Raw genomic sequence first — 16,459 nt, forward strand, 5'->3', positions numbered from 1 at the left:
GATGGATGAATGATGAATGATGGATGGAAGATGGATGATGGATGGATGATGGATGGATGGTGGATGGATGGTGGATGGATGGTGGATGATGGATGATGGATGATAGATGGATGATGGATGGATGATGGATGGATGGATGATGGATGGATGATGGATGGATGATGGATGGATGGATGATGGATGGATGGATGATGGATGGATGGATGATGATGGATGATGGATGGATGGATGATGGATTGATTGATGGATGATGATGGATGGATGGATGGATGGATGATGAATGATGGATGATGGATGATGGATGATGTATGATGGATGGATGATGATGATGGATGGATGGTGATGATGGATGATGATGGATGATGGATGGATGATGGATGGATGGATGGATGATGGATGATGGATGGATGGTGGATGGATGATGGGATGATGGATGATGGATGATGATGGATGATGGATGGATGATGGATGGATGGATGGATGATGATGGATGATGGATGATGGATGATGGATGGATGGATGGATGATGGATGGATGATGGATGATGGATGGATGGATGGATGATGGATGGATGATGGATGATGGATGGATGATGGATGATGATGGATGGATGGATGATGATGGATGATGGATGGATGATGGATGGATGGATGGATGATGGATGGATGGTTGATGATGATGGATGGATGGGTGATGATGATGGATGATGGATGGATGATGGATGGATGGATGATGGATGGATGATGGATGGATGATGGATGATGGATGGATGGATGGATGATGGATGATGGATGGATGGATGGATGATGGATGATGGATGATGATGGATGGATGGTGATGATGGATGATGGATGGATGATGGATGGATGGATGATGGATGGATGATGGATGATGGATGATGATGGATGGATGGATGGATGGATGATGGATGATGATGATGGATGATGGATGGATGGATGGATGATGGATGGATGGATGGATGATGGATGGATGATGGATGATGATGGATGATGGATGATGGATGGATGGATGATGAGGATGGATGATGGATGGATGATGATGGATGGATGGATGATGGATGATGGATGGATGATGGATGGATGATGGATGGATGATGGATGATGGATGTGGATGGATGATGGATGATGGATGGATGATGGATGATGGATGATGATGATGGATGATGGATGGATGGATGATGGATGGATGATGATGATGATGATGATGGATGATGATGATGGATGGATGATGATGGATGATGGATGATGGATGATGATGGATGATGATGGATGATGGGATGGGATGATGGATGATGGATGATGGATGGATGATGGATGATGATGGATGGATGGATGGATGATGGATGGATGATGGATGGATGGATGATGGATGATGGATGGATGATGATGATGGATGATGATGGATGATGGATGGATGATGGATGGATGGATGATGATGGATGATGGATGGATGATGGATGATGTTGATGGATGGATGATGATGGATGATGGATGGATGATGGATGATGGATGGATGATGGATGATGGTGGATGATGATGGATGGATGATGATGGATGGATGATGGATGATGGATGATGGATGGATGGATGATGGTTGGATGATGGATGATGGATGATGGATGGATGGTGGATGATGGATGATGGATGGATGATGGATGATGATGGATGGATGATGGTGATGGATGATGGATGGATGATGGATGATGATGATGGATGGTTGATGATGGATGATGGTGGATGGATGATGGATGGATGATGGATGGATGATGGATGATGGATGGATGATGGATGGATGATGATGGATGATGGATGGATGATGATGGATGGATGGATGGATGATGGATGATGGATGATGGATGATGGATGGATGGATGGATGATGATGGATGATGATGGATGGATGATGGATGGATGGATGATGATGGATGGATGATGGATGGATGGATGGATGGATGGATGATGATGGATGGATGATGGATGGATGATGATGGATGGATGATGGATGGATGGATGATGGATGGATGATGGATGATGGATGGATGATGATGGATGGATGATGGATGATGGATGGATGATGGATGGATGGGATGATGGATGATGGATGATGATGGATGGATGATGGATGGATGATGGATGGATGATGATGATGGATGATGATGGATGGATGATGATGGATGGATGATGATGATGGATGATGGATGGATGATGGATGATGGATGATGTGGATGATGGATGGATGATGATGGATGGATGATGGTGGATGGATGATGGATGGATGATGATGGATGATGATGGATGATGGATGGATGGATGATGATGGATGATGATGGATGGATGATGGTGGATGGATGATGGATGGATGATGGATGGATGGATGATGGATGGATGGATGATGGATGATGATGGATGATGATGGATGATGGATGATGATGGATGATGATGGATGGATGATGGATGGATGATGGATGATGATGGATGGATGATGATGGATGATGGATGGATGATGGATGATGAATGATGGTGGATGATGGATGATGGATGATGGATGATGGATGGATGATGGATGGATGATGATGGATGGATGATGGATGATGGATGATGATGGATGATGGATGATGGATGATGGATGGATGGATGGATGATGATGGATGGATGATGGATGATGGATGATGGATGGATGGATGATGGATGGATGGATGATGATGGATGATTGATGGATGATGGATGGATGATGGATGATGGATGGATGATGATTGATGGATGATGGATGGATGATGGATGATGGATGATGGATGGATGATGATGGATGATGGATGATGGATGGATGATGGTTGATGGATGGATGATGGATGATGGATGATGATGGATGATGGATGGATGATGGATGATGGATGATGATGGATGGATGATGGATGGATGGATGATGGATGGATGATGATGATGGATGATGGATGGATGGATGATGGATGATGATGGATGATGGATGATGGATGGATGGATGATGGATGATGGATGGATGGATGATGATGATGGATGATGGATGGATGATGGATGGATGGATGGATGGATGATGGATGGATGATGATGGATGTATGATGATGGATGATGGATGATGGATGGATGATGATGGATGTATGGATGATGGATGATGATGATGGATGATGGATGGATGATGATGGATGATGATGATGGATGATGATGGATGATGGATGGATGATGGATGGATGATGATGGATGATGATGATGATGGATGGATGGATGATGGATGGATGATGGATGATGGATGGATGATGGATGATGGATGATGGATGGATGGATGATGGATGATGGATGGATGGATGATGGATGGATGATGGATGGATGATGGATGATGGATGATGGATGGTTGATGGATGATGGATGGATGGATGATGGATGATGGATGATGGATGGATGATGGATGGATGATGGATGGATGATGGATGGATGATGGATGGATGGATGATGTATGATGGATGGATGGATGATGGATGATGTATGATGGATGATGGATGGATGATGGATGGATGATGGATGGATGATGGATGATGTATGATGGATGATGGATGGATGATGGATGGATGATGGATGGATGATGGATGATGTATGATGGATGATGGATGGATGATGGATGGTTGATGGATGATGGATGGATGGATGATGGATGATGTATGATGGATGATGGATGGATGATGGATGGATGATGGATGGATGATGGATGATGATGGATGGATGGATGATGTATGATGGATGATGGATGATGGATGGATGATGGATGGATGATGGATCAGTTGTACCTGGGGAGTTCCATGTGTGAACAACATGGAGGAAATCTCCATCTTCTTCTGGATTGTATAATGATCTCAATGGTAGAATGTGATGATGTCCAGGAGAAATAAAATGTCCAAAGGTTGAATTGTGTGTACGTTGCCTCCTGTAGTGGAATCAGGAGGATTTTGTAGCCAGATTCCCTTTCAAGAGGTAAGAACCTAACGTGGAACACTTTGGGTTCTTTGGTTCTCCACATGTCCACATGGAGAGTGGGCCTGGTTCTATTGTTACTAGAACCTTTGTGGTATTTCTCTAAACTCTTGGTCCAGTTCTAGTCAAGGGGTTGCTGAATGAGTTCAGAATGATATCATTGCTATCAGGGTGTTTTCTACTCTCTGATCTAGAAGACGTTTTAGTTTATCACTAATTAATCATAATGTTCTAATTAAATCAGTTCTAACTGTGTTTGTGTTCCAGTTCCTCTCGACTCCAGAGACAGTGAAGCCGACTCTGAACTCACTCTGACGGACACCGACACAGAGTCAGTATCATCCACCAACAACACTCCTCCTCCTCTCTTCCTCCTCCTCTCTTCCTCTTCCTCCTCCTCCTCCTCTCTTCCTCCTCCTGCTCCTCCTCTTCCTCATCCTCCTCCTCTCTTCCTCCTTCCTCTTCCTCCTCCTCTCTTCCTCCTTCCTCTTCCTCCTCCTCCTCCTCCTCTTTCTCCTCCTCCTCCTCTTTCTCCTCCTCCTCCTCTTCCTCCTGCTCCTCCTCTTCCTCCTTCCTCTTCCTCCTCCTCCTCCTCTCTTCCTCCTCCTCTTCCTCCTCCTCTTTATCCTCCTCTTCCTCCTCCTCTTCCTCCTCCTTCCTCCTCCTCCTCCTCTTTCTCCTCCTCCTCCTCCTCCTGCTCCTCTTTCTCCTGCTCCTCTTCCTCCTCCTCTTCCTCCTCCTCCCTCCTCCTCTCTTCTTCCTCCTCTTTCTCCTCCTCCTCCTCCTGCTCCTCTTTCTCCTGCTCCTCTTTCTCCTGCTCCTCTTCTTCCTCCTCCTCCTTTCTCCTCCTCCTCCTCTTCCTCCTGCTCCTCCTCCTCCTCCTCCTCTTTCTCCTCCTCCTTCTTAATATTCTTCAGGATGTTGAAAATGTGAGAACTCCTTAAAGAAGGTTTCATATTAGCTACATCGAGAGAACATCCAGAGGAACATTCAGAGAACATTCTAGGGTTTTTGAAGGTTCAGTGAAGCTTTGAATGGTTCATGGAGCCCTGACCACGTTCTAGTGAGTTCTGAGAATGTATCAAAGTTCTCAGAGCTCGTTGAAGAAGTTCCAGTGTTTATTCATGGAGTTCTTTGTGACCCAACAAGGTTCTAGTGGCTTTCAAGAACTTCTGATGCATTGATTTTGGTTGCTAAGAAGATGAGTATGTTCCAAGATGTTTGGGGTTCCAACGAGGGTTCCGTATTAGATATTCAACAGGAATAGCAGTCTAGGATTTTTGGACTTCTCAAATGTTCTGTGAAGTTGTAGACGCACTTTGTTCCTGGAGATCCAACAAGGTTCTAGTGAGTCCTGAGAAGGATGAACTGAAAACAAAACAAAACATTTTGTTTATCAGACTCCATTGTCGTTTATTTCACACATAGTAATTAATACAAAGCTCAAACGTTATTGATCAAATAAAAGTAAATCTACTGTGTAACTATGTTCAGTGTAGCAGGTTTGTAACTTGTCCACCTCATCACTAGCGGTGTCCTTTATTCATTCATTCCATCTAGAGGGTGACACGGGAATCAACTGTCGCTCCCATCCCGAGCCCACAACAATACTCCCGTCATACCCCGATCACGTGACTGCCCCCCCCCCCCCCCCAAAAAATAAATCCCGTCCCGCTCCCTGTGTTGTTGTCTAAAGTTGGGCGCACTCGCCGCATTGCAGCGTCACTTTTTAATTTAATCTCCGTCTCCGTCCCGCTCCCGTTGATTATCTGCTCTGTCCCGTCCCTGTCATGTTACCAACAGTGAAACTGACTCCCGTACCGACGGACTCCCGCGGGAATACCGTGACCCGCGGGAGTCCTGAAAAATTGTCACCCTCTATTTCCATCCGCACCCTGCTCCCCCCCTGCAATGGCTCTGCGCCCCCCACTTTGGGAACCACTGTTTTAGAAGAACATGTAGTGGAAACACATTCTTACCAGCTTGACTTGAATGCATCACTTTGTCTTTGTGTTCATTAAGGATTTAATTCTTCCAGATCTCATTTTAAAACTGAATCCAGGTCGATAAGTTCAGATGATTTAAATAAATGTTTTAAAATAGATGTAAAAAGAACAAGTGAATTATCTGAGAAAGAAAGAAAGAAAGAAATCCTCTCTTCTTTCTCCTCTGCTTGTTTCACGGTCCTGTGTCGCCCTCTTCTGGTTTCATCTGTCACTGCATCAACACAGTGGCCACTTTATTAGGTACAGCAGACTCACTCTGAGTCAGTCGTTCCTTCAGTTGATTCATCACTGGATTTCATAAATGAACAAATGCTCATGGTCTGTCGCTACACATGGATGGATAGATGATGGGGGTAAGGATAGGAGAGGATAGGATGAAGGAAACGTGAATGAATGAATGAGGGATGAATGAATGAATGAAGTTTAAACCCGTTAGAGACTGAGCTCTGATCTTTAGCTCTGATCTTCACTGGATGAATCTGATCTGTTTCCTGTTTCAGGTCTGTCAGGATGATTGACACGGCCAGGAGGAAGAGGCGGAGCCAGGGAGGAGCCTCTCTACCAATCAGAGGAGGCCACAGGTAACACAGCTCCTCCTCCTCCTCCTCCTCCTGCTGCTGAATGAATCTGTTCCTGATCTGAACACCTCTATCTGTTCACAGTGACCTCCCTGAGAGAGAGGAGGGGGAGGGAGAGGAGACCCCCACCTTCAGTCACTGGGGACCCCCCCGCAGGTAAGGACCCACCTGACCAGTCAATCAACCAATCAGAGAGGAGCCGTTACCATGGAGACCGGATATCATGATCTGTTTACATCAAGACGTTATTCACTGTAGAGGTTGGGTGATGAAGAGGAGCATCAGGAGGAGGAGGGAGAGGAGGAGGAGATTAGGAGGAGGAAGATGAGGTAAAGGAGGAGAAGAAGCAGAAACAGGAGGAGGAGGAGGAGAATAATGAGGAAGGATAAGAGGAGTAAAAGAGGAGGAGGCTAAGAAGGAGAAGAATGAAGGGAGCATGTCTGTGAAGGAGGAGGAGGAGAAGGAGGAGGGAGAGGAGGAGGAGGATCAAAAGGGTTTTCATCCCTCTACAGGGGTAACAGGATAACAGGGAGTCTCTACGGGGGTAACAGGGTAACAGGGAGTCTCTACAGGGTAACAGGGAGTCTCTACAGGGGTAACAGGATAACAGGGAGTCTCTACAAGGTAACAGGGAGTCTCTACAAGGGTAACAGGGAGTCTCTACAGGGTAACAGGGAGTCTCTACAAGGTAACAGGGAGTCTCTACAAGGTAACAGGGAGTCTCTACAGGGGTAACAGGATAACAGGGAGTCTCTACGGGGGTAACAGGGTAACAGGGAGTCTCTACAGGGTAACAGGGAGTCTCTACAGGGTAACAGGGAGTCTCTACAGGGGGTAACAGGATAACAGGGAGTCTCTACAAGGTAACAGGGAGTCTCTACAGGGGGTAACAGGGAGTCTCTACAAGGGTAACAGGGAGTCTCTACAAGGTAACAGGGAGTCTCTACAGGGGGTAACAGGGAGTCTCTACAGGGGGTAACAGGGAGTCTCTACAGGGTAACAGGGAGTCTCTACAGGGGGTAACAGGATAACAGGGAGTCTCTACAAGGTAACAGGGAGTCTCTACAGGGGGTAACAGGGAGTCTCTACAGGGTAACAGGGAGTCTCTACAGGGGGTAACATGATAACAGGGAGTCTCTACAGGGTAACAGGGAGTCTCTACAGGGGGTAACATGATAACAGGGAGTCTCTACAAGGTAACAGGGAGTCTCTACAGGGGGTAACAGGGTAACAGGGAGTCTCTACAAGGGTAACAGGGAGTCTCTACAGGGTAACAGGGAGTCTCTACAAGGTAACAGGGAGTCTCTACAGGGGGTAACAGGGTAACAGGGAGTCTCAACAGGGTAACAGGATAACAGGGAGTCTCTACAGGGTAACAGGGAGTCTCTACAGGGGGTAACAGGGTAACAGGGAGTCTCAACAGGGTAACAGGATAACAGGGAGTCTCTACAGGGGGTAACAGGATAACAGGGAGTCTCTACAGGGTAACAGGGAGTCTCTACAGGGGGTAACAGGGAGTCTCTACAAGGGTAACAGGGAGTCTCTACAGGGGGTAACAGGATAACAGGGAGTCTCTACAAGGTAACAGGGAGTCTCTACAAGGTAACAGGGAGTCTCTACAAGGTAACAGGGAGTCTCTACAGGGGGTAACAGGGTAACAGGGAGTCTCAACAGGGTAACAGGATAACAGGGAGTCTCTACAGGGTAACAGGGAGTCTCTACAGGGGGTAACAGGGTAACAGGGAGTCTCAACAGGGTAACAGGATAACAGGGAGTCTCTACAGGGGGTAACAGGATAACAGGGAGTCTCTACAGGGTAACAGGGAGTCTCTACAGGGGGTAACAGGGAGTCTCTACAAGGTAACAGGGAGTCTCTACAGGGGGTAACAGGGAGTCTCTACAAGGGTAACAAGGAGTCTTTCTGGCCTGCAGGGTGGAGGTTTGGTCCGAGGAGGGTGAGTCTCTGGGTCTGAGCATCGTTGGAGGTCATCACATCATCAAGCGTCTGAAGAACGGGGAGGAACTGAAGGGGATCTTCATAAAACAGGTTCTGACCAACAGCCCTGCAGCCAGGACTCGGTCTCTGAAGACCGGGGACAAGATCCTGGAGGTAGGAACAGGGTCAGAGCCGGGGGCAGAGCCGGGGGCTGGGCCGGGGGCTGGGCCGGGGGCTGGGCCGGGGGCAGAAACAGGGGCTGGACCAGGGGCTGGGCCGGGGGCTGGGCCGGGGGCTGGGCCGGGGGCAGAAACAGGGGCTGGGCTAGGGGTTGGGCTGGGGGCTGGGCTGGGGGCAGGACCAGGGGCAGGACCAGGGGCTGGGCCGGGGGCTGGGCTTGGGGTTGGGTCTACTTCCTGGAGACATGATGAAGGTGAGGTGTTAAACGTTGTGTTGTGTTCAGGTGTCAGGCGTCGACCTCCGAGCTGCCACTCATGAAGAGGCCGTCAACGCCATCAAATCAGCTCCGAGTCCCGTCGTCTTCATCGTCCAGAGTCTGTCTGCGACTCCTCGGGTACGAACGTCTCTGAACGTTACATCTGACTTTATTAGAACTCAGGAGCAGATGAACTGGACTCAGTCAGACTTTAAGAGTTTATTAAACTTGAAGGACGGAGGATCTGTGGGACATTTAATGAGTGAAGATGAGTTTTTAGTCAGAATCTACGTCATTGGTTTGGTTTGTTGGAGCAGTTTGAATTAAACTGATCCTGAGACTAGGTTCACTGTGTTGATGTGTGTTGATGTGTGTTGATGTGTTGCAGCCTGTCTCTGTGATGGCTCCCAGCTACGACAAACACAAAGACAAGAGGACAGAGTCTCCGGTAAGACATGAAGCTACTACAAGTCCAGTAGAGTCCAGTAGAGTCCAGTAGAGGGCAGTAGAGTCCAGTAGAGGGCAGCACTTCCTCATGTCACAGCCCTGCAGACTCTGGATTAGACCGACTTCAGGTGTTTGACTGTGAAGGAATATGTAAATGAATATTTAATAATATATGTTAATATATCATCTGATTCATTATTCATTCTCCCCAGAAGGAGACTTGTCTTCTTCATGTCCTTCTTGATGATCCAGGTCTTTAACCCTTTATAGGACGCCCTTACTGTGTTATTGTAGGACATAAGAAGACTTTTTTATTTTTACCAAATTTTTTAAATTTTTTAATTTTCATGTAGAAAATGAAGATCAATGAAGTTACCATATATGGTTCCTTGTCCTTAAGTGGTAAACACATGTAAACATGTATTTAGACCCTTAGAACATGTGTCTTTGTTCTTTTACATAGAGACGAGAAGCAGCTCCGCCTCCCCTGAGACAGCCCCCACCCTACAGACCTCCCAGCCAATCAGAGCAGGAGCTGACGTCTGACCTGGAGAAAGTTAAAGGTTGGTAACACGCGTCTTTCTCCGCCCACTAACCCACCACCTCCTTCTACCCTTCGTTTGGGTTGGAGCTGAAACTACTACGTCTATCAGCTAGCATGCTAGCAGTGTTAGCATGCTAGCAGTGTTAGCATTTAAAGCTGCAGATTTAAAGGGAATCGAGCACCGACCAGTTCAATAAAGGTTATTCAAACAAGGAAGAGAGAAAAGAGACCTGTAGAGTTTATCAGGGTCCAGCAGAGTCCTGTAGAGTTTATCAGGGTCCAGCAGAGTCCTGTAGAGTTTATCAGGGTCCAGCAGAGACCTGTAGAGTTTATCAGGGTCCAGCAGAGTCCCGTAGAGTTTATCAGGGTCCAGCAGAGACCTGTAGAGTTTATCAGGGTCCAGCAGAGTCCTGTAGAGCTTATCAGGGTCCAGCAGAGACCTGTAGAGTTTATCAGGGTCCAGCAGAGTCTACAATCAACACAGCTCATCACCATAGAACACCATCTCCCTGGTGAAGCATGGTGGTAGCAGCATGACGCTGCTGCTTTAGTGAACATGTCTCGTGTGTGGGCGGAGCCAGCTCTTCCTCCTCCTCCAAGCCGCTGTCATCGTGGAGGATCTGAGGGGAGGAGCCAAAGTGGTGGACGGTGTTTCCTTCATGGAAGCGTTTGGGGAACTCTGTCACGTGTCAATCAACTGAATCCGTGGCTCCTATTGGTCCAGATCAGTTCAACTTGGCACCGCCCACTTTACGTCTCCAGAGGTTTGTGCTGTGGTCAGCTGAGCAGCAGTGTGTTAATGTTTGTGTGTTTCTGTCGTTGCAGGCCTTGTATGAACCAGCCGGTCCGGTTACAGCCTGAGAGGACCGTGTCTTTTTGAGAGGACCGTGTCTTTTCATTTAAACTCTCTCCTCTCGCCTCTCTTCGGTCTTTTCCTCTCTGGGTGTTAATCGCTGCCTCCCTCTGGTCTGGGTGCGTTTGGTTTTTGGTTTGGTGCGTCTGAAGCGGGGGGGCGGGTGAGGCTCTGAGGGGATTTCTGGCTGCTGGTTGGAGGCTTTCGCTGTTCTGGTTCTGGTTCTGATTCTAATGGGATGTGGTTTCTTTGAGCTGGGTTCTCCTGGTTTGGTGGATCTTAACGGAGCTGTTTGGTCAGAGACGTTTCCTCTGAGCTCTTAAATCATCTGATTTATTGTGGATCAATGAGCCACTTTCTTTCATTTGAATCATTTCTTATTTAATTTTTCTTCATAAATCAAAAGGTCCATCTGGACTGTGGAGTTATATCTGAACCATGAATCAAAGTGAATAGTGTGTTTTTAATCTAAAATGTAAATGAATCGATGTGATTTGTTTCAGTGTTTGCTGATTTAAGTTCAGTTTGTTCAACCCGTTCTGATCGCAGACTGAGATAAACGTGACGCCATGTTCTCCTCAATAAAAACACCCTGAAACCAACATCAGCTAAAGTCTCCATCAGATTCTTTCACATCTAAAAGTGAATTAACTGAGGCTCAGTCTCTGTGGCCGTTAGCTTGGACGGTCGGACCCCTGAGACCAAGGTCCTCCCTGGTTGGGAGGCTTGGTCCTCTGGGTCTTTGGACTCTGGGACTCGGTCTTTGCTGATCCTTAGTCTGTGTTTTGTGAGTTACCAACACAGAGAGTGTTGCTGAAGTATTGGTCACTTCTGTTGACCGTTGTGTCAGTGGTAGGTGAAGTTGACAGAAATCCAAATTCCATTTCCAAAGGTTTATGTCCAGAATTCTTGGCGTAACTTTTATTCCGTCTACTAAGTCTTTAGTCCGGGTTCTGGGACTAGTAAGGTTCGTTTCCGTGGCTCAGCTGTGGTCAGTCTTCCTGATCTTCTGTCTGGACGCTGGGACAAGCTAAGCTCAGTCAAACCAGTCTGCTCCACATACGACACACACCGACCACGTCATACCTCTTTGTATCCTCCATGAAACCTGGAAGTTGTTCCAGTAATTCCTGCTCCACTTCCTGTTTTGTTTCTTTTTTTAGAACTTTATTTTTTTATTAATGAGAAACACAGTACAAACATTCCGTGACAACATCACAAATTATGTATGACAGTGCTAAAGACAAGAAAAAAAAAAACAAACATTGGGCCTCAGAAAGCTGAATAATACTAATGAGTGAAAAATAATAAATAAATAATAGTAAGACATTCCAGCATATTGTGGGGTTCCCCTCAGTTAGAGAGGTACCTTGCTATAGTTAGCCACCTCCTCACAAAAACATCAGACCTTAAGTGTAGTTGAGCGGTTTAAGCCTCCGTTCCATACACCTCCCTCAGCTTCTGTTTCCACTGTGTCACTGTAGGTGGCTGTGGATTCATCCATTTTATTGTCACCATCTTCCTAGCAGTCATCAAGCGTGTTTTTGGTCTCTCGTGTACATGCCGTCAGGAGCTAGATCGAAAAGAAGCTGACTTGGGGTGAATAGTATATTAATTCCCAGAACTTTATCTATCTCGCTCTTTACCCCCTTCCAAAAAGGAAGCATCAGTGGGCAGTCCCAAAATATGTGTGAGTGGTCGCCAACCTCTCCACATCCTCTCCAACAGTGTATTGCAGCTGGGTTATCTACAGAGACCACGGAGGGCGTCTTAAAGAACCTTGTCTTCATCTTCCAATCAACCTCCCTCCACATGTTACTGTTGATACCTTTATGACATCCAATGCACATTGTCTCCCACTCCCCATCTGTAATTATAGTATTTAACTCCAGCTCCCATTTGTTCTTGATATAAAAAGTATTGTCTGGTATATCTAGTAACAGATTTCTGTATATATGGGAAACATGCTTTTTATTGGGTAGTTGATGTTTAATTATATTAAGAAAGTAAGTTTCTATGTTCGTTGGAGCCTTTTTAATTATATTCCGGTCTGTATGGTTTGTGATGTAATTCCTTATCTGAAAATACCGGAACATATCACTTTGGGGTAGAAGGAGTTTGTCTTGGAGATATGAGAATGGCTGTACACCAGTGTCACAGAACAACTGGTCAATAACCCTCAGGTTCCTGCCTGCCCATCTCTTAAAGGTGATATCTGTTGTTGAGGGAGGGAAATCCAGATTTCCAGCAGTCTGCATAGCCCTTGAGAGGGCGGCTGTCCCTCTAATCCTCTTTTGGACTGTCCACCATACTTTTAAGGTGTGTTTCACCCATACATTTTTGATTTCAAATTTCTTCTGGGACTGCTTGCTCAGAAACACTAAAGGTATTACTGGCAATGAATTCTGCTCTGTGTTCACCCATCCACTTCCTGGTTTTTAAGTCTGGATTCTGGTGGAACCTAAGACACACTACTGCAGAGCATTGTCCAGGATGCTGTCCTTGGATCCTAGGCTGGATTCTAGGGTTAGTTCGGTTCTCCAGGACCTTAGTCTGGACTGTGGGACAAGTTCATCTTTCTCCTGAAGGAATTAATTCTTCTCCTGGTTTTTATTTGATTCATGGAGAAGTCGAGACTCAGACCGCCTGGAGGTCTAACTCAGTCTAACACTGAGACTAAAACCACTTTATGAGACTGATGTATAACCAGACAGTTGATGAGACGTTTGGATCAGCTGATGATTCTTGATGAAGTGTTTATTTGTGATGAGTTGACTGAATCAGCTGATTTATCTCCTGCCAGACGCCTCTTGTTTGGCATCGAGTGCAGCGTCTGTCCACAGGTTTGGTGCAGACCCACATGTTTCCAGCTGGTTGTTGTGTTTGCTGCCAGCTGTCTGATTAGTGCTGATGTGTTTGTTGATGGAAGGCGACAGACACATAATACTGGGACGTCTGCATTCAGTTTAGAGATGACATGAAAACACTTGTGTCTGTGGAGGAGGACGAATGGGAGTGATTTGTCTGCTGCTGATGAATGTGTTGTGGTGACGGCAGTGATCAGTGCTGCTGTCTCTTCTTTATTTATAGTCCTTCTGAAACAGTGATCAATGATTCAGGTTGTTCATCTCAGAGCAGAACAAGTTCTACTGAACGGTGTCAGAGTTCATCAGGATGTGGCTGAGTTTTATTTAAATCACATTAAGACCAATGAGAAGACCAGTGAGGGTTCCTTCACCAGCTCAGTGTTTTATTTAACCAGCTCCATAAATGTAAATATTCACAAGTTAATTAAATCAAAGTTGATGGAGCCTGTTGGGAAACTGGGTCACAGCAGGAGAGAGAGACGGGACGGAGTATAAATAGAAACATCACTCAGACTACAGCTGATTGAATACTGAGCTCAAACTCCAACAATCAGGAATGAAGAAAATGAAGAATGGGGGGGCAGCTGCCTCCATCAGCTCCTCCATCAGCTCCTGGTCCAGCGTTGGTCCAACAGCAGAGGTTAATAGAGACCGGACTGGCTGTTACCATGGAGACAAGTAATCTGTCTGAAGATGATCTGGGTCATGCTGATGGATGTCAGGGTAGGATCTGCTCCTACAAACCTCTTTAAGGTCACTTTGATGGTTGGTTCTCCACCTTTAAATATGAGGAACCTTGAGGAGGATCTCTGTGGTTGTTTCAGTCGTTCTGACGGAGACTCAGGGTCCATCATCAGCCCCGACATCCTCCTGAGGACCTTCATCTGTTCTTGATGAGCAACCACAGGATAGTCCTGATGAAGCTTTCAGAAGGTTTAAAAAGAGAATGTCAGTCATGGTGAGTTTGCAGAAAATAGAGTTTGGAGGTTCGAGGCATCTCTGCAAAGTCTAGATCAGGATCTTTCAGGAGCTCCAGGTGTAGACGTCTTTATGGAGGAACCTCTGTAGACCTCTTCAGATGGTTCCTGGAACTACTGAACTAGAAGACGTCAGGATTCTTCATAGAGTCATCAGACAGAGAGTCTCTGGAACCCGTGAGGACATTAGTCTGGAGTTAATCTGTCCTGAAATATGTGAAATATTTCTGAATGAATCAGGAGTCGTCCTCTCTGAGAGTAGATGAATGAATGAATTGATCTGGTCAGGACAGAAATGAATCTGTAGCTTTGATGTTCATCAGAGAGAGAGAGAGAGAGAGAGAGAGAGAGAGAGAGAGAGAGGTAGGTACGGGGAGAGAGGAGGAAGAGCAGAGCTAGAGCTGCAGCAGCAGCAGCAGGAGGAGGAGGAGGAGGAGGAGGGTGAAAATAGGGAGAGAGTCAGTCTATGTGAGATCGTCTCTCTCTGCCTCAGCGTCACAGCAGCGTCTCTCTCCTCGTCTCCTCGTCTCCTCGTCCTCTGAGCGTTGGACTGTGAGCGCTGCTGGATTAATGTCGGAGGGTGGAGGCTGAAGCATGGACGATGCTGCCGTCAGGTCAGTAAATATCCGTCCAGGTAGAGGTCACCTCTACGGCTCATGTTTACAGGAGCAGCTGGTGGCTTCCTCAGGTGACGCTGCATCATTCATTCATTCATTCATTCATTCATTCAGTAGTAACTAGAGCTGTGGTAGTAGCTCTGCCTCCAGCTCTGATCAGTCACATCTTTATCTCGTTCATCTCATGTCTAGATTTAACTTTATTAAACCAGTTCATGATGTTTTATTGTTATTATTATTACATGGGTTGTTAATAATATTAATAATATTAATGATTAATGTAATCCTTTTAGTAGTAGTCACAATATTAAATAGTGAGTATAGAAGTATAATAATATATACACATGCTTCTGGACCCTAGAGTCGAGTAGAGTCCAGTAGAGTCCAGGAGAAAGTTCCTCTGTCCAGTAGAAACCAGTCTGGTCTTCAGGATGTTCTGGGTCGACCCAGAAAACCTTCAGAGGAAGAAGTCTGGAGGAAACTGTGGCTTGTGTTAAATATGACCCAATGGATGGATGATGGATGATGGATGATGGATGATGGATGGATGGATGGATGGATGGATGGATGGATGATGGATGGATGGATGGATGATGGATGATGGATGGATGGATGATGGATGGATGATGGATGGATGGATGATGGATGGATGGATGATGGATGGATGATGGATGGATGGATGGATGGATGGATGGATGATGGATGGATGATTGATGATGAATGGATTGGATGGATGATGGATGGATGGATGATGGATGGATGATGAATGGATGATGGATGAATAGATGGATGGATGGATGATGGATGGATGGATGGATGGATGATGGATGGATGATGGATGGATGGATGGATGATGGATGGATGATGGATGGATGGATGGATGGATGGATGGATGGATGATGGATGAATAGATGGATGGATGGATGAATAGATGGATGGATGGATGATGGATGGATGGATGGATGGATGATGGATGGATGGATGGATGATGGATGGATGGATGATGGATGGATGATGAATGGATGATGGATGGATGGATGGATGGATGGATGGATGATGGATGGATGATTGATGATGAATGGATGGATGGATGATGGATGGATGGATGATGGATGGATGGATGATGGATGGATGATGGATGGATGGATGAATGAATGGATGATGGATGGATGGATGGATG

At 46.2% G+C, this 16,459-nt stretch overlaps 1 protein-coding gene across 4 annotated transcripts in view; it reads left to right on the forward strand.

The window, feature by feature from the left end:
- The window catches only part of patj (PATJ crumbs cell polarity complex component), an 80,814-nt gene that overhangs the window by 35,697 nt on the left and 28,658 nt on the right, over positions 1-16,459 (forward strand). For all 4 annotated transcript variants that reach the window (XM_084548223.1, XM_084548225.1, XM_084548224.1 and 1 more), the window contains 7 exons: positions 4,286-4,349; positions 6,525-6,605; positions 6,687-6,758; positions 8,535-8,712; positions 9,002-9,112; positions 9,363-9,422; positions 9,885-9,984. In XM_084548223.1, coding sequence (XP_084404349.1) covers positions 4,286-4,349; positions 6,525-6,605; positions 6,687-6,758; positions 8,535-8,712; positions 9,002-9,112; positions 9,363-9,422; positions 9,885-9,984 — 666 coding nt within the window. The remainder of the gene's footprint in view (positions 1-4,285; positions 4,350-6,524; positions 6,606-6,686; positions 6,759-8,534; positions 8,713-9,001; positions 9,113-9,362; positions 9,423-9,884; positions 9,985-16,459) is intronic.

Source organism: Chelon labrosus (assembly GCF_963514085.1).
Source record: "Chelon labrosus genome assembly, chromosome: 7".
Lineage (NCBI taxonomy): Eukaryota > Metazoa > Chordata > Actinopteri > Mugiliformes > Mugilidae > Chelon > Chelon labrosus.